This window comes from Numenius arquata, chromosome 1 (assembly GCF_964106895.1).
Source record: "Numenius arquata chromosome 1, bNumArq3.hap1.1, whole genome shotgun sequence".
NCBI classification, from domain to species: Eukaryota; Metazoa; Chordata; class Aves; order Charadriiformes; family Scolopacidae; genus Numenius; species Numenius arquata.
The window spans coordinates 94,742,840-94,762,006 of record NC_133576.1 but is presented as its reverse complement, the minus strand read 5'-3'; the positions used below and the strand labels follow the sequence as shown (position 1 = coordinate 94,762,006).

Sequence of the window (19,167 nt, the reverse complement as noted above, 5' to 3'; positions counted from 1 at the left end):
AAAAAAAGTCAACATTTAAATGCGTTTTCTTTCTCCTCAGGTAGCCAGATACTAACAAGAGGAAAGGCAGAACCCATTTTGTGCAGTTCTTTGGAAAGGACAGATTCAGCGCATGGAAGAAGTGACTGGGAGGATGGGCTTATTTCCACCCCAGCCAGGAAGGAAGACCAAATACCTTTGTGCTTGTCCCGTTTATGCTTTAGCTGTGCTGGATGGGGTCTGATTCTGGCTAGAGCCTGTTCTCGATGGTTCATAAAAATAGGACCAGGAAATACAAGGGGGCCTGAGGAGAAACATTTTGCACATGCATAGGAAAGCTCACAAAATGGAAACAGTGTGTTAAACAAAATTAAAATTAAAAGCAATGAAAAAAATGAATAATAATTATATAATAAACTTGTTTTCCTAAACTCAAAAGGCCCTAAATAAAAAGAAAGTTGCCATTTTTTGATAATAAGACCAAAATATTATGCAAAGAAGCAATACGAATCCCACAGTGACACTTTTACCTGAACTTGTAAGTATGCAACTGTACTCCAACCAATAGAAATAAAACAGACTCACACTGGAGTAAAATTTGATAGCAAATACCTATTACTGTCTTTAATAGTTAAAAAAATTAATTATCATAGCTTATATCCTACAACATTACATACACAGTACTCATTTGGAACAACATCATCATATCAATGCTAAATTTTAAAAAAACATAACTGTACAAGTGCTCATAATTCCCATACTTAAAATACAGAGTTATCACTTATAAAGAAAATAGCTAGCCAAAACACGCGTTTCATGAAGAAAATTATTCAAATCATAGGATTTTTTTTCTTATCTACTTACTAATTTTGAAATATATTTACATTATTTTAAAAATAATTCCCATCTATGTAAAAGTATTCAAGAGAAGATTTGTATTTGAAGAAAGCAATGATGTATGTATTTAAAATTTTCTCCAGACTACTTTTTCTTTTTAAAATCTGGATCCAAGCCATGCTGTATTAAGTTTAATTGAGGCTGATTATACGTAGATCACAGACCAGCAATTTGCTCATCAAAACTGTTTTTTTTTTTTTTTTTTTTTTCTATTTTAAAGGTTAAGCACCCCACCAAGCATTTCTTTGGAGGCATCTCCTCCGTCCAGAAGTGTCACATTCAACGGATCAGGAGATGGTAATGCTGCCAAGTGTCACTCTTGCCATTCCACACATTCCCAGATCCAGTCCTTACATGGACTTTCAAGAAAAACACAACCACCCACCAACAAAAACCAACCAACACACAATCCAACAACAACCACCACCAAAAAAGCTCAAAAAACCCCTCCAAAACAAACACTCCAAATCAGGCTTTGTGTCATGTTTTTAACAGCTTACAAGCTGTTAGAGAACAAGTAGTCCTCCTCCTTCCCAAAATCATTGATGCTCTATTTCCTTAGCTAAATTTTATTGACATGTTAACGTAGGCTAAACTTTTCATTAACGCCCATTATCTCAGGTTTTCTGCAGTCAACTTTAGGCCATCAGTTCCTTCACTAATAGTAAACAGTATGGAAAGAAATTTAAGTGGAAGTTAGGCCAAGTCTATCCAGCTTTAGAACCTTCAGATGAAGAAACACATCTTCACACAAAGAAGTTCCCAAATTTTAGCGTCAAGTTAAAAACGGAAAAATGAAAAATGTTTTAAAAATCCACGACTGCCTTTCCCCCTGGCTTCGAGATTCATACATGTGTTAGCTAATATAATGGCCAAAAAATCTTATTAATCATGTACGTTTCTACACACAGCACAGATTTTTTGTTTTGGTTCTACTGGATTTATCTGGACTCTCTTTATCCCAGAAGAGATCCTCTTGTTAATTAAAAACTCCTTCTGATGATCAAGGATCTTTATTTGCTATTGCTTCACTTTCATCTTGCAGACTCTTCCTTTAGTTGTCTTGCTAGTGCTCCCACTTTTCACAGTCTCCTCTCAATTGGAGCTTCCATTTAATAAATATATTTTTGGTAAAGATTACTTTCTGCCAGGCAACTTGCTGTGCTTAATAACCTACTTCCCAGTGTTTAGACTTACACAAAAAATGATACCACGCTTTTCCTCTTTCCAAGTTGGAAGGGATATACTGAGGAGTATACCGGAACAGAACAGGAAAAGGCAAGAAAGGAGAGAGACATGAAAGATAAGCAGGTTATGAAAGCTAAAAATCTTTGAAGGACAGAAGACAAAGGGGAAAGCTGGATGAAAAACAGGAAGAAAAAAAAAGAAAAAAGTAATTGGGCTTGCTTATTGAGACGTTCCTAATGAAATGAAAAGCCCAAGAAACAGAGAATGGACATGGCAATATGACAGAAGTGCAGATTAGAGTTGCAAAAAGAGATTTAAGGACTGCAAAGAGTGCTGCTTGAAGCCCGTGGATCTAAGATATTTGTGGGTGATCAAACAGAAGATGTGATCTCTAGACAACTTTGGCAAGAAATTCTGAAGTTCCAGAAAACGCCTGCACAACAAACAGCCCGAGGGATGAGACACAGCCTTGAAGGCAGCCTTTAGCGTTTTAGCGCTCAGAGCACAGATAGCAAAAAGAGGGAGAATTTCAGGACAGAAGGAAGTGAAGTGCATTAGGGTGAGTTAAAGAACTACAAAAGATTTGTGAGACAGAGCATGTTTAGGAAGCACAAAAGGCTGTTGGCTCCAGCGTGCTAGCACACAGCTGCCTTTAGTTGCCAAGCCACTCATCTGAATTATAATTTCCTAGTCAAGATGACAACTCTGTAACAGCATCTAACCTTCTGACCAAAGCAGGATTTATCTTTGCTTCTGGACAATCCTATAAACTCTACATTCCCACCCATTATGTAAAAGAACTTGAACCCAAAATAAAGTTAAATGCAATATATCTCCATTTCATAATAACTTGTACCCAGTCCATGTAACAGGACGTGCAAGTCTGTCACCCTGTTTGGCTTTTTATGCATGCTAAACCTGTAACACAATCATAATATGGTAGGAAATACAGGCATCATAATGTAATCAAAATGTAGGTATGATCAGTCATGGGCTGGCACAACGTAAAATATCTCCTCTCCCTCCAAAATAATACCACAGAAAACACAACACTAGAACAACTCATAGACTATATCTGCTCTCTACTTACATCGGAAGTTGCCTGTACAAAGGGAGCAGAGTTTAGGTACTATGAATTATTCTGGTGAAACTATTCAGCCATGCATTAGACGCTTCCTTAATTTTGTTAAAAATTAAAAGGAATAAATACTGCAGAGTATTATTTTAAAAACTCTTCTAGAAGCCTACAACATAGCTCTACTCGAGGAATTATTACTATTCCCAGTTATTTTAGTAGCTCAAGTTACAGAGATAAGCAAAGGAGAGTCACTGGTAAACTGTAGGGCTGCTACTTTAAATCAGATGCTGTAAGATATTCACTCTCTCCCTTTATTTTTTTATAGAAGGTTTTCCATAGCTAAACTGCGAGGCTAAATATCCCTAGCCTAGGAAACATCAAGATTAGCTTTTCTTTCTTGGTCTGCAGGATCCAGGCCTTTCAAGATGGACTTTATCTGGCAGTGAATTAAGAGCATAAAGAAAAAAAACAAACACATTTATCCACAGAAATAATTTCATTTTCTAGCACGATAAAATGCATTTGTTAAATAATGCAGTGGACTACAGCAAAACATACCCAATTAATAAATTAATACAATCCCAACATGCATTTATGTGCTTTTGCATTCTTGGCCATCTAAGCACTTCAACAGAACTATCAAAGAGTTTATTATTTGATTTGAATTTATATTACACATAATTTGATTTCTTCTAGTACCTTTCCCTAAACAAATGCTATTTGGCAAGCTGTGATTACAGAAGACTGAAATCAATGATCTCAAACGGTGACTTCTACACCAGTGCACTGCACGTAGCAGGCTACCTGAAAAAATAGTACATGGCCACACAATTGAAGACTGTATCACGAGGAACGTACAGAAGCAGTATAAATTAAGGTTGCACAGAAAAAGTCCTACACTGGATGGCACTTCATGTTGTAAAGGCCTATTTTTTCGTTTCTGGAATACTTGGATGAGAAAAAACAGGCAGGTGCTAGTTTGTTTTTTTTTTTTATTTTAAATACTAAAATATGGAGGCAAACCACTAATATAGAAAAACAGTTATCTAACAGATCACCCTAGTAGATCCTGTTTTTACTTAAAAAGCTTTTGGAGTCCTCTTGTTTATGTAAGACATTCAAGATCTACTGAAAATATCTCTATTGAATAAAGGTCACCAATTGTAACTAAAGAGTGACCAGCAACATTCAGTGATGGATCCTATTCTTGACTGTCAAAAACTACACATGCTTTGTTTCTCACTGATTGGGCATAAAAGAACAAAAAGGCACACATTAACACACTACAACCCAGAAATCTTAATTCCTGACAAACAAAACACTGCATACCTGAAGGAAAGACCTTAGCAGAGCTAATATGGCCTTTAACTAAGCAATGTTTTCAGAGAAGTGAAAAGTTGAAACCTTTCTTTAGATCTCTAAATAGCTATTTCATTAGCAAGGATTTGTTCAGTTACATATGCACAAATACTAGAACATTTTGGGAAAACTAAGCAGTCTGCCTATTCTTTTTAGCAATAGGATAAGTAAGATTTTCAGGCTGCAAAACCTTTTGCACAGCAAAATGAAACTCTAGTAGATTATTTAAATGTTCTTGGTCTCTGTCATGAAAAGAAGAGCATCATAAGAGCTCTCCAGAATGGTGCTATTCTTTCCATCAACTCATGGAAAAAATGCAACATTTGGATGGAGAAGCAACAAAACTAACTTTTTCATCTGATTATATAAATCAAGATTGATTATCAAATCACGCTTTCATACCTCATTATGTAAATCAAGATCTCCAAGTATTTGTGAAACACTATTTGCAGCTTTCTCACGTAAGTCATTCTGAACTGAATGAACCGGAGACAAATCTCCAAGCCTGCCAGCTTAGACATACCCACTACCTCCAGTAGTGACAGTGGTACAGAATTTCAATGCTCTTTTGATACAGAATATAATATGGATGTGTGCAACAAGCTGGCCAGCAATATCTTTTTAGCTACAGCTCCTATACACCTATCAAACCAACAATAAGAACACATCCCTGATACTGATCACCTGAGACTCTGTTAGGTCCAAAACCGGTTTTTTTTTTGTTTCTCTGTAAAGAGACAGATGGCATACAAAAGGGAGAAGCTGCTCTGGCTCTGCTTCTAACCACAGAAATGGAAGTAAACTGAAATGTTTCTCTGGTGCTCTTTTTTCCTTTCCCTCCCCAAGTGAAATCTACCTCCCAGCTCTGTCATCGCTACCCTTCTGGGCTGAACAGCAGCAGCTTTCGATAATATCCAGGCATTCAATGAGGATTTAAGAAAAAAACAATTGTTAGCTGTATCTAATATTTGCCAGCACCATGCAACGTAGCTCCAAAATGACCTAGACAAAAGAAGAAAAAAGGCTCTCCCCTCTCCACCTCGCAGCTAAAATTAACCACAAAGAGCCAAAGAAAAATAAATATTTCATCCTCTTCCACACACATAGGAAACTCCAAGCTTTTTCTTCCTTGTTGCTCATTATTTCTGGTAAGACCAGTAATTTCTTACATGCAAGTGAAATAAAGCCACAATTTGCCCCACAAGGTTCACTGGCACGGGGTCTAGAAACAAAGTTTGATCACAATGCACTTTTTGTATCTGAGTAAAAGCAGCACCTAATTCCTAAAAGGAGAATCAATGGTGTTTACTAACACAGCAGGAACTTGAAGAGCAGAAATTTCCAATAAAGTTGTTCCTCTTCTCAACAAACAATAATCTTACCAACCACATCATCGTGCTTCGCTAAAATACTATGATTTACATCAGTCTAAATCTCTCAACTTTAATTATTTAACAGATTAGGGCACTGAGGTATTTTAAAACAAGACTACTGAAAACCTGTTACAATACATATTGGTTGTGTGGAAAATCAACAATAATTTCTAAGGTAGATAATATATAAGGGAATAAAATTTTGAAATTATTCAGTGTTTGGTTTTGTTTTTTAATTCAGTCAGTATATCAATTTTTTTCATGTATTCAAATACAGAAACACTCATTTTATAAAACAAGAATTTCTGCTCACTATTATAGAACAGTCATTCAATAATTTATAACAATGATTAAATAATTCATATTATAGGTAAATAGGATTGGACAGGCTTGCAGTTATTTCAACTTTTCATATAAAAAGGCATACAAACTCTTCATATAAAAAAACGTTTTAGGATCTACATTTCGAAAAGCTATTATTCAACTAGGAAACATCAAAAAACAAAAATTAACTCTATGAAAGTGATATAAAATGCTACTCTTCACCATTAAAATTCTGACTCTTATGAGTGGACATTGATAAACATACAGATATTTCACAACATTCCAAAAGCATGCTGAATAACATAAGCTAGGTATTTAGGTTCTGATTTTTGTTTGGTTACTGTATTAGCTCAGTGGAGCAAAATTAATTAACTTCCATTCTTCGAAAACAAAGAAGTTTGCTTAAAGTATTCAAGGCTCTCATCAATGAGAAAGTCACTTACCTCTTCCTTCTTCCAATCTGTGTCTCCTATTTACACGTTGCCGCTTTTCTTCTTGCCGTAACTGAAGGTGTTCTTCAATATTAACTCCAGGAACGGGGACAGCTACATAGATTAATAAAATATGTAAAACTACCTTTAAAATTTTTATGATGGTAATAAACCCTAGAAGAAGGTAAGTAAATGAAAAGTGAAGCCTACCTACTACCTGCTCTTCACATGGCTCCACCAGAATATTATAGAAATAAAGGAGTTGAGTAAACTTGCAGAAGAGTTTTAGGCCTTATTTCTGAATTTCCCAGTTTTCATTAATATGCCACAACACCAACATGACTGAATACCATTTAGAACTTACTTTCTGTTAAGCATATACATATTTATATCTAATTATATGTTGTCATGGTTATCTCTTTTTTTCCCAAAAAAAGTTTCAGAAAGGATTATTATTAGAACAAGCTTAAAATTGCTTAAATTTTATAAGTGTTTTAAGTAGATCTGATATTTTCTAGTTTAAGAATGCTTTACCACTATATGTTTCATGCTTACTAAGAAGCATGAAATTACTTTTAATGCATGTATACATCTGGACGTAAATCTGATGTATTTACCGAACTAACTAGTTTAATGGGAATTTGAAACAAACTGGTAAGCACTTCTTTAAACAGGAAACATGACTTGACAAATGCAACAATACAACTACTATAAGCACAACCTTTTTCCAAATTTTTTTTTCAGCAAATTGCAACAACATAAAAAAAAATATACCTTGCCCTCAACATCAAAGAAAAACTCCACCTGGAAGCACTGTCGCTTTTCTTTAGACAAATGCAGTCAACCAGTTCAACACCCTCACCTCAAACTATGCCAAGGCCCCCACAGGACCAAGAGCTGTTGTCTATCCTGCTAGGAGAGGAGTTAGCAAAGCAAAGGTTAGCACAAAACCTGTAACTCCTCCCTGGTCATGCATGAGAAGAGAGCTGTGAAGCAGAGCTGCTACTGCCACGTTCACCATCAGTATAAACCTGCTTCTGTGATAGCCATATACAAGCAAATTACATTTAGAAGTATCTGTATGGAAGTATCAGGACTGCACAGTGAGGTTATTTGGAGTCCTTAGTGTTAACTCACCAAAAGAAACACTTCTAGTTTCTATTTAACTTTTGCTTGGGGAAAAAAACAGATTCCCGCACTCAAAGTATAGGATATAATTTTCTATTATTACTACTCACACCCCTCCCAGAAAATTGGTGAGATGTATAAATATTTTAAGTCATGCATCTGATTATTTTATGGTCCTTTTCTGTACCAGATACTATATCCATGCAGGCTTAAGGGCTCTCTGTAAATCTAAATATTAAAAAAAAAAAAAAAAAAAAGGAAGGAAAGTCTGAAAGTCTGATCTTCAGAATCCTGTAGTTGCCCAATTAGAAGTACAGAGAATACAATATTAAACATCCTGTGACAACAGATCTTACAAGGCAAGATCCCAAGCTGTATTTTCCATTTATCATAGCAGTCGGCATTTTTTTGCTTTAAGGTGGGTATTTTTGGGGAAGGGGGTGGGAGTTTTGTTGCTTTTGATTTTTTTAAAGTAATTTCCACAGTCCTGGCAGCTCTATCTCTCTGAAAATTTTTAAGAGAGAAAAGAAAAAAGTTTTCAAGAAACAGTACTCCCTATCTTTAATGTGACTGCAAAAAAAACCTAATAAAAGGATTATAGAAAAATTTTCAAGCTATCAAAAAAGGACAAGAACAACTTTGTAGTATCAGCATTAGTATCATAATTGCACAGGTCAAAACGGCACATGTTTATAGGAAAATAGGTCACTTACCAGCATGATCCCACTTTGCTGTATCACCAACAGCAACAAATAAATCTGCCCGATAAGCAACATTTTATCCTTTTTAACAATATTAAACTAAAACTGTCCTGCAAGTTTAGAAGGTCAGTAATTTGATTGGAAAGAAAGAACTGCGTTACTTAAGATAAAAAGTTTTATCATCTAGAAGAATCCAAATACTAACTGAAGTATTAACTGAAAAGAACAAACCTATTTCTAAACTAACCTGTTATTCCACTTCAAGTTTCAAAAGTCAGCAGTGGGACTGAGTTTATTAAAAAGTGCAAACAAATGTATTGAGGAAGAAAAAAAATAGTGCAGTAAAAAAGAAAAATGAAAGCCATCTTGCTAATTTCATATCACTTACCCAGCAAGAGATCTAAAGGTATCATCTCTTTTACAGCATCAAGGATTCCTCTTTGCCTTGCCTCCTGGCCATCCAGTTCTCTAGCACACGCCTTGCAGCAGCCACATACAGCGCAGCCTGACTCACCTGAGCCACAGCCACAGATTCTGCAGCAAACAGAGTTGCTTTATCACTACCTTTTATTTTCGTGCATTACTGATGCCTTGGTAATTAAAACACATATTATTAGTTCGTTCTATCTGCGGATGTTTAATTTTTCCTGAGATAAACAGTAAGTATAGCTAGTTTAAATCCTAGGTGCTGTTGCACGGTACCAGGGAGCACACACTGACCATACATATCTGAACTGATTTCTCAGCACCAACTTTTCTTCATTTAATTAAACATATACCCCATGAAAACATCAACAAGGAAACACTGAGCACATGCAATGCTGGAGAAATAGTAATGGCAATAGGTAAAGCAGTGACAATTTCTGCAGGTCAACCCTGAAGTAACAGATAAAAGCAACTGGAACAGCAAGATAAAAAACATCTATCATAGGACGAATATAGGTTACCCCAAAGCCAGCAGCTCTGTCAAGAGACAGATGATGTTAGTGTTCATATTCAACAGCTTCTAGTAAAGAACTATACACTAAGAAATGTAAAAACAAACACATTTAAAACTAGATCACCTGCAACCATCACAAGGTATTTACGAAAATTTTAATCTACTTGTGATTTTAAAAGCACAGACTCCTTTTAGATATAATGTTACCTTAGATTGAAGTTTAAGAACAGATCAACCCAGTTTACATTCAACACATGCTTTCACCATTCAACACCCTATAACAAGTGTATTTCTATATGTTTGCTTACCCTCCAGGTACTCGGTCAGGACGTCCGCTGCTAACACAGCTAGCTCCATAGCCTGTGCAATCTCCACATACAGTGCATACCATACACTGCTCCAGCTTCCATTTATGCATGCCTGGGGGACACATCATGGACTTCTCATCTTTTTCATCCAGCTCCTCTTCTAGGTCTTCATCCATTGCTGTTGCCATGTTCTCAACTCCAAAACCTAATGAAGATATTGAAACAAGAAATAGCTGTTTTCTGAGGCCAATAGTGGCTACTGAGGAAGTTCTGAAGAACACTCCTTTTAAAAGGAATGACTAGGCATGCCTGATTTGCACTCTCATCCAGCACAATGACACTTTGGAACACTCTCTCAGCATGGACTGGGGCACGGGGGTTGGAACTCATTGATCTTTAAGGTCCCTTCCAACCTGAACCATTCTATGATTCTATATATCTAGGTTTCATAACTGAAAGGGAAATGAAACATTTCTATTCAGTATAGAAGTAACAGGTCATTTACTTGTCATGTACAAAATAATCCAATCCAGCAAAGGTGAATAAGTATGATTTTTCATACCTATAATTAGGAGTAACGGAAATGTCCAGTTGCATGGAGAAAGATGCAGATTTGCATTCATGCCCTATTTAGGCAAACAACAGCCTCAAGACTGAACACAAACAAGGAAATGTAGAAAAAATTTTCTTACTAGGACAATGACACGTAGTAAGACAATGAGTGATGAGGTTTGGGTTTATTCATTTGTTTTAAGGAAAAGCTTTTTCTCCAACAAAAGAAAAGCAATTGAGACATTTATTTTTTATGTGCAGAACACTAAATACCTGACAGTTGAAGTGAAAGCATCCATACCTGTTATTTGTTTTAAGCATGTTGCATGTACTTAAGCTTTAGTATTGGAATTATATTTTATAATAAAATGCTTAGTTATGTTTTCATTTGTGATATCTTCCAGCACACAAAACGAAAGGAAAAAAAAAACAAACCACCCCTAAGTCCCTCACCTTTTCCTCCCTGGCTCATGGAGCCTGTGTCTCGTCCACACTGTCCCTTATTATTTACGCCAAATGTCCAAACTTCTCCATTCTTCATTAACACACAAGTGTGAGCTTTGCCCATGGCTACCTGAGTCACAAAATGGCCTTTCAAATCTGTTACTAAACCTGTAAGACATAAAACAGTTGAGTGGTAAATTGCACTTTCTACCTGAGAAGGAAACTTCAGTGATATAACAAAATTGCTTGTGTATACTGACAATTTTTAAATTAACAGTGAGGGAGAAAAGCAGCAGGTATAGAAAACAAGTGTTAGAATAAGGAGTGAAAGCAGAATTAGGCCTAGGCCATCCCTCCTGCAAAGAAAGGAAAGCCAAAACCAAACCAAACCCTGCTGCAAATCACTTGTTCTGAAAAACAATTATGAAGTCATAATGCCATTGGAGTTTATTTTTTTAAATATTTTATTGAAATTGAGATGTACCGGATCACCTCCAAATTCAAAACAGGCTGTCTTGTGAGCAGAGAAATGTATAAGGCCCAGTTTCTTGCAGCCTTTGTTCCTAATAAAACATTTCTCATTTCTGTGACTTTTCCCTGCGTGGTTGTCTAGTGTCAGATTAATTCAACAAATGATTTATTTTTTTTCGCCTTAGTGGAAGTATTAATTCAGCTATTTGTAACCAGTGCTGCTATATATTTTTTACAGAACTTAAGGAAACGGTTTTCTCTTTCGATCCTTCTGTCATATTTGGCTGAATCAGCAGAAATTCAGAAATCTATTAGGAGAATAAAAAAACCACACAAATATAATTTCCAAATGCTAACAGCTTCCAGACTGATTTCAATTATTCTAGTTGAGAAATCACTTAAAAGACAAATATTTAACTTACTTGTACTATCAGAGTAAATGGCGTCTTTTCCAAACATGTAGAGTTCTCCGTCTTTTGAAATTACAGAACTGCTTCCATTATTGCACGCTGTAGATATGACAATCTTGCCTTCCAATTTAATAATTTTTTTAGGCTTATATGGTTTTGACTGCCGTCTGCTTTTAGCTTTAAATAAATAAATAAATTGCAAGTCACTCTACCAAAAAATGTTCAAATGCACAATAACATTTGTTTTATAATTAGGGGGTAGTTTTCAGACTGCTTCTGAAAAAAAAAAAAATAAAGTAAAAATCCATCCATATGATCTCCCGGTCTAATTTTTATTGGATTACAACGGATTCTCCCAAAAAATTAAATGGCAAGCAAAGTCATTATGAGATAGGTATCTTTCAGTAAAGATTCTTCAAGTGTTTCTTTTATATATATACACTGAACTAACTTTATGGACTTTACAAAGCAGTGCATAGTAAAAATAAGCTCTCATTGCCATCTCAGACGAATATATATGATGATATATGCACAGTAAGTTTACAGAGAAATATTACATGAGTTTATTTTTTTTAAAGAAAAATATTAAATTATCTATTTATTAAAACCATATTCAGAAAACCTTTTGAGTCACAACAGATTCCCACAAGAGGAAAAAGAAAAGTACTAAAAAAACCCCCAAAACCAAAATACCCACCTAGAACCAGTTTGCAATCTGGTTCAAACGAAAGGGTACCAACACAGCTAAGACTGGCTAAACCAACCAACAGCTACTATTACTGCCTGTGAATTTTCCCCCAAGTCAGAGAACTGCCAGCTACTTTCACTTACTGATAATTATCAACTTTCTACGGAGAAGACACACAGGCACCTTGCTGACAGAAAACCAGCCTCCCCTCCCAGGTTTAAAAGAAATTAGGGGGAAAAAAAACTTGTATACATTCACTCTGAGCCAAATTAGAGAGTAACAAAGGGAGCCAAATGAGTTAGAAGAAGCCATCCAGACTTTTACACAGGAGTACTACTATTAACTTCCTCTCACGTGAACACATTCAAGAATCCACTCCATAAGCATTATCAAACTTTAAAATACGTTTTTGCCTTTATTTTTGCTATGTTACATGGGAAAACCCACACATTCTTGAGGAATACTGTCAGTGTAGTTAATCTTTCATGGGAACAATAAGGTAAATATCCTTTGTTTCTGCATGAGTTCTGCCACATCTCACATAATCAGCCCACATAAGTTTTTGTTGACAACATTCTAGAAAGGCTAAATTCTTACACAGTTGACTGAGACATAGCTGGACTCTATTACTGCTGTTTATCAAGATTTTAAAATCTATTTTTAAATTCCATTTTAAATCAATTATTAAATTCTAACCATCTACTACTACCTATAGACTTGGATTTTATACTAACATTTGGAAGTTGTTTATCACATTTCTAGCTGACTGCACTGAGACAGAAAAATTTCAGTCCTACTAAAACTCTGTTTAAATTCTATGGCTAGCAGACCAAACTTTTCCACAAACATGCTTTGTGAGAAACACATTAATTTTAATGGTAACATCAGACTGCACTATTAAAACAGAACATTATTGAGAGATTAATTTGAATTTAGATTAGGCTTCAATACTGTATGAAAATGCTATCTGGGATATACATTATATTATCCTATTAAAAAGTACACATTGTAAGGCTGACAACTCAAAAGTTTCAGCTTTAACATCCTCAGGAGCTAGTTATTTATCAAAACACATTCTTTACCTTTTTTTTTTCATTAATCTAACACAACATAACACAGCAGTCTGTTTCCTAAAGTGAAGTATATAATTAAATATCACAGCAGATCACAGCTTTTTTAGCTTTAGCCATCTTTCACTGTCTTATAAAGTATATTTCAACCTAAACACACAACTTTAGAGCTCCAAACTAGGAAATCTGTAAATTTTATATTGAAAAGGCATTTGTTAGCCTGAAGATCAAATTAATCAGTCTTCTTCTAATGTCTGAAGAGCTCTGCTTGATCAAGCACAGAAGACTGTGCTTCTACAATTTCTAATCAATGTACCTCTCCATTATGGAAAGGCATTCACTGGAAAGACACCCATTTTCAAAGTTCTCTAAAATAACAGCGAAGAGGCAGAAGTTTGCTTCTTCAGGTCTTCAAAGTCCAAGGCAGACAGCATGGCCTCTTGACTAAACTTATGACTGCCTTTTCTCAGGAAAACTGTAAAATAGGCTCCCATCACACAATCCAAACTGTGCTAAACCTGAGATTAACATCTCTAGGTGGGAGTGGCAGGGCATTGGTTGTCAGGACCTGTGGCTGCCATAAAATTCAAACCCAATGTCATGCTTACATGTTCTTGGAAAGTGTTAAAACCCTTTTTTTCAAATTAAAAGATGGTTAATATGCTTTTATCAACCATTGATCAAGCAAGCATAGTACGTACTTGATTCGCCATCCTCTCCTTTACTAGCAGAACCTGTGAAGAATATGCTTCCATCTTCAGCAACAAGTAAGGCATGGGAGCCATCATGTCCAACAGAGAACTGAATAATCTTTGGAGATTTTGTGATTGGGAGTTCAACCCACTTTCCTGCTGAGGGACCACCTTGTTTGATTCCGAGGCTCTGATATTTGCCAGTATAATAAATCTAGAAGAAAACAGTTTATCATTTTCAGTTATGTCATAGCACTTTAAACTTGCTTCTCCTGTCTATGCTCCCTTTCAGCTTCTATGGGAAGCTGAAAAAGTCCTTGACTAATGCAAACATTACTTAGCAACAACTAAAACAATATATATTATCAACATTTTTATCACACTAAATCCAAAACAAAGCCACTATAGAATGAAAATTAACTCTATCTCAGCTGAAACAAGGACGTGGGGGAAAATTTCTGATTAGATTCTGCTTGTTTTGAAATGTGCTTTCTGCTGTGCCAGAAAGTTAGTTTTCATATATAATTGTTTGACTAGATGAGTAGAACACACAAGAACACACAAGCAACAATATTTAGAGGAAATGAAGCATTTAAAGCATTTAAGAGAAATGCCTGATCTGTGTAAAAACAAGACGCTATTAAAACAATAAAAATAATTAAAAATATCAAATTACTACAAATTTTAATATGCTTCAACACATTTTTGAAACTTATTTTCAGTAAATACACAGCGGCCACCACATACATACACAACAACAGATTAAAATATTTCACATCAACAAAGACAAAACTACTGACATGGACTAAAAAGTTTCCTCTAGAACCATGCCACCCAACAGTACTAAAAAATAGGTGTGTTAACCTATGTGGGCACCTAAAGCCATCTTTAATTTTGTTGTAAAGTGTATTTCATGCCTAAATGCACAACTTTATAGAGATCAAACTAGGAAATTTGTTAATTTTACATTGAAGAGTCATTTGTTAGTCTGAAGATCAAATTGATCTGTCTCCTCTAATGTCTGAAGAGCTCTGCTTGACCAAATTGTGTTTCATACTACTTAATTTTATTAGGAAAAAATAGTTAAGTTTATTACGAACATTTTCACCATTCTCACTGTTTTGATAGAAGCAGAGCAAGGCATTCGTTCCAATAAAGCAACACAATTCTGAACGCAGGGAAACAAAGAACTATGCTTATACAACTAAAGTAACATTAGTTTCCCAAACTGAAACACAGTAAATAATATAAAAAGCCATAGTGACAGTAAGCAAAATTATGTCTAAGTGTCAGTGAGCATGCAAATGTCTCTGAAAAACAGTCTCCACTGAGCAGAACCAACATATCAAATCATTAACAATCACAGAATCACAGAATATTTTTGGTTGGATGGGACCTTTGAGATCATCGAGTCCAACCAACGACAAAAAAAAAAAAAACACAAAAAACCCCACCAAACAAAAAAAAAACCACACCCAAAAATTCCCAGAACACCAACACCAAATAGGTCTAAAGAAATCAATTGAAAAATTTGCATAGGGGAAGTCAATAATTTTCCGAAGGATCAGATAAAAATCACGATGGGATTTAAATAAATGACTATGATCATACCGTTTATGGAAAGTTATGAGGTAAAAGATTTTGTGAAATTTTGTGGAATTTGTAGACAAAAGGTAATTTTGTTCCCCAACTCTAAAAAGCCCCAGGCTGTCTCTAAGATTGACTGTACAAATTCCTATAAATCCAAGCAACTGATTTCTCAACGGCTCCAACGCCATCTGTTTATGTTTTCCAATAACCATTTACCTTTTTCCCCTTTAAAGCGGGCTCTGACAAGATATTTAAATAGGGTCACATAAATTTTCCTTCCAACGCGCTAAAAAGGCACAAAGGAATTGTGGAAAATAATAATTAAATTTAAAAAAAAAAAAAAAAAAAAAGGTAGAAATAAATGGATGCAATAAAAGAGAACATTTTCGGTACCTTGCCACTGGCAGTTTTCATTAGTGCAAATTCTCTTCCAGCACCAAGGACAGCTGATTCCTCATCAAACCCCGTACCTGCGCGAGGAAGACTGCGTTAACACGACAGTTGTTTAACCGGGCAGTTCCACAGCCCGGTTTACGGACCTAATTCTGCCAGGGATAGTTTTTTTTTCATTAAAAAGGTTCTGAGAAAGTTGCAACAGGAAAAAAGTTTTGCTGCCACACGAAGGTTTACTGGGCTAGACCTGGCAGAGTTATTCAAAGAGGACAAAAGCACTAGCATAAGAGCAACTGCACTTGGTCAGACAAGAGGTCCACGTAGTCAAATATGCTTTTGTTCCGATAGTGCCAAAAGCAGACACCTAACAGAGAAAAAAAACCCAAAGCAAAACCCAAGTGATATTTCTCCAAAACACCTTCGTAGACACCAACAATTCTGCATCTCAAATTCTGATGCAAAGGTGGTTTCCACATATTTAGTATCGTTCAATGCATTTCTTTTGCATTAGCCCAGCCAGTGGTCCTTTTAACTTTTGTTAACTGACTCACAGAAAGGAGTTCCATAGCTTACCTATGTGTTATACGAGCACTATTATGAAGTCCAAGCTTCAAACAATTATTATACATTATATATTTATTATACAACTAGAGGACAATACTGGAAAACCACAGACAGAAAGGTATTTCAAAATGAATGTATGGATTACTATGAGTCAAATAACACCTAAGCAGTTTCAAAACCCTTGTACTTTTCCACGTGTTTATAATAGATCTATACCATCCTGCACATAATAAAAGCAAACAAAGGGAAAAGCAGTGTCTCAGTTCTATTATTTGAATTACTAGTCTTGTTATTAACCTTCACAGAAGAGGACTTACTGATAATGTGCAAGTCTTTCTCCAGATCAAACAAAGAGATGCCACAGGCATGCAAGCATTTTCGTGCAAGCTTAAGCTGCAACTCCTGTTGCAGTACTGGCTCAGTACTTGTTGCAAATATTCGCACTACAAAGCCATCCTGTAATAAAAAAAAAATAAAAAAATATCTACTTTATACTGCAAAATAAATGCATTAGTTACACCTAGGCCATGAAAAGTATCAGTATAATACTATTTCTGAATAAATTAGCAGAGGACACATTGATAAATTACATTTGTTACCGAAGAGAAAATAAGAAAGTGCCAAAAAAATATGAGCTGAGTATAAGCATCTGAATGACCATAAACATATATTGAGTTCCATGAAAACACTACGAACACTACGAAAATAGTGGATTGCTATAGAAATTATTAACTCTGAATCTTACTGTAGAAATCTTGCTTTTGTAACAATTTACATCCTTTACGCCCTTCAACTTCTGCTGATTCAGAACCCAAAATCCTGTGTGCAGTTTAAGACTCGCAGCTTTAAAGAGTAGCTACAAGAGGATTCTGTTTACAAATGCAGATGAAGTATTTTCATCTGGCCGTGTTAAAAAAAAGTTGTTCCCTTAGTAGGAAAATTGATTAATCCTGATTTTCTTATAGTTGCATGTCTGTCATGTCTTGCGAGTCCTGTCTTACCCCACCCTTGCCGCATCCCTGTTTTACATCTTTCTCACTGTCAAAAAACCTGATCAGTCCAGAATTAAAGTGTATTAACTGTCTGCCGAACAAAACATAGAACAGCTATAACTGTTTTGCCCCTAACAGAAGCACTTATTTGGGTTTCCACAGCTCTGGCCAACAGGCAATTTTCATATAAAAATCAATTGGAATGTAGTATCTTTCACACCTCTTCTATTAAGTCTGGTGGAAATTCCCCAACACGTACCAAAGCAATTACAGGAAATTAAATTAGAAAAAAAATATAATTAAGCTCTAAGAAGCTTATCCCACAGAGATCCTGTAGAATAACATGTTAAAAAGCCATTATTGCATGTATAAGATTTTTTCCTCAGAACAAGCAACAAAGCTTTTCTTAAAACTTATCTGAAAAATCCATCACAAATCAAAATTGTGTGGATAAATACCAAAATCCTGCTCCTTTATGCACAAATACAGCAGTTTCTCATTATCTCCAGCTGCATGGATTTCTTAGTTGTGTTAGCAAAGAAAAAGCCAAAAATTAAGGAGAAAGGAAGCTGTAAGTATTGTAAAATAAAATAATTTAGTTGAGAGGAAAAAAGGTTTATCCGTCATATATAACACTTACATCTCTAGATGCTGCTATTTGATTAATATATTCTCCATCAGTGAAAAGGATATTCTGCCCTTCAGTATGACAATCTGTGAAAGATGAAGTACACTGCATCAGTTTATATTTACATACATACACTGTTCTCTGCTTCTCTAATTCATTCTCACTACAACCAGCCTGTAAGAGATCTAGTTTGTCTCAAGAGAGATCACACTGTTCTGATGACGTTATTTTATGCTAGGATCTCCTCTCTCACCAAAAGCATATAATACTCCTTTGTCCCTTGAAGAGTTATTAAAGTATTTTCCATTCTATGAAATATAAGGGTTTACCCCAATATTTAACTGCAAAAGCATTTAATAATCACCTGTGAGGGGTAAAATATTATAACACAACTAAATTCTTAGTTTCTAGGAGTGTTAGCCTCTCTCATTCCTCAAAGACTTTTCTTTTAGAAGTCCAGCATATAAAACCTACAGAAATAAATGAAACAGAATCAAACTTTTCATTATTCATCTCATTTTTCCATTGTTTATAAATCTCACCAAACTATTACCTGAAAATCTAGGGGGTTTGGAAAATTATAAAGCACACACTTGAATGCACAACCCATGTATTGAAAACAGGTCAGCTATTTCCAAGAAAAAAAAGATAGGGAAAGAATTCTGCCCATATAAGGGAAAAAAAAGATGACGACTACTTTCTCTACAAGTTTAAAAGTATGTCCCTACACTATCTCTTCTTCCCTTCCTGCTCTGCTGATGGAGCTACTAACAAAGAGATTGATATTATATGGCTTGAAAGGTGTTTGTTCCATTGATTACACACAGGAAAGAGACCTGTTCCAAAAATACTACAGGACAGCTACTTCACACTCTAAGTATCTGCTTCATAACCTGAACAAAGATCCAGTATCAGCCACTTTATCTAACAAATTTAACGCTAAATGAAGCACACATAATACCCTTCT

General features: G+C 35.4%; 1 protein-coding gene across 1 annotated transcript in view; it reads right to left on the bottom strand.

Annotated features, from left to right (window-relative positions):
* The window catches only part of MYCBP2 (MYC binding protein 2), a 197,842-nt gene that overhangs the window by 128,664 nt on the left and 50,011 nt on the right, over positions 1-19,167 (bottom strand). The window contains exons 9-18 of the mRNA XM_074168975.1: positions 18,213-18,286; positions 16,898-17,036; positions 16,017-16,093; positions 14,043-14,247; positions 11,596-11,760; positions 10,712-10,870; positions 9,707-9,911; positions 8,847-8,992; positions 6,642-6,743; positions 176-283 (exon numbers count right to left, since the gene is read on the bottom strand). Of these exons, the coding sequence (XP_074025076.1) occupies positions 176-283; positions 6,642-6,743; positions 8,847-8,992; positions 9,707-9,911; positions 10,712-10,870; positions 11,596-11,760; positions 14,043-14,247; positions 16,017-16,093; positions 16,898-17,036; positions 18,213-18,286 (1,380 nt within the window). The remainder of the gene's footprint in view (positions 1-175; positions 284-6,641; positions 6,744-8,846; positions 8,993-9,706; positions 9,912-10,711; positions 10,871-11,595; positions 11,761-14,042; positions 14,248-16,016; positions 16,094-16,897; positions 17,037-18,212; positions 18,287-19,167) is intronic.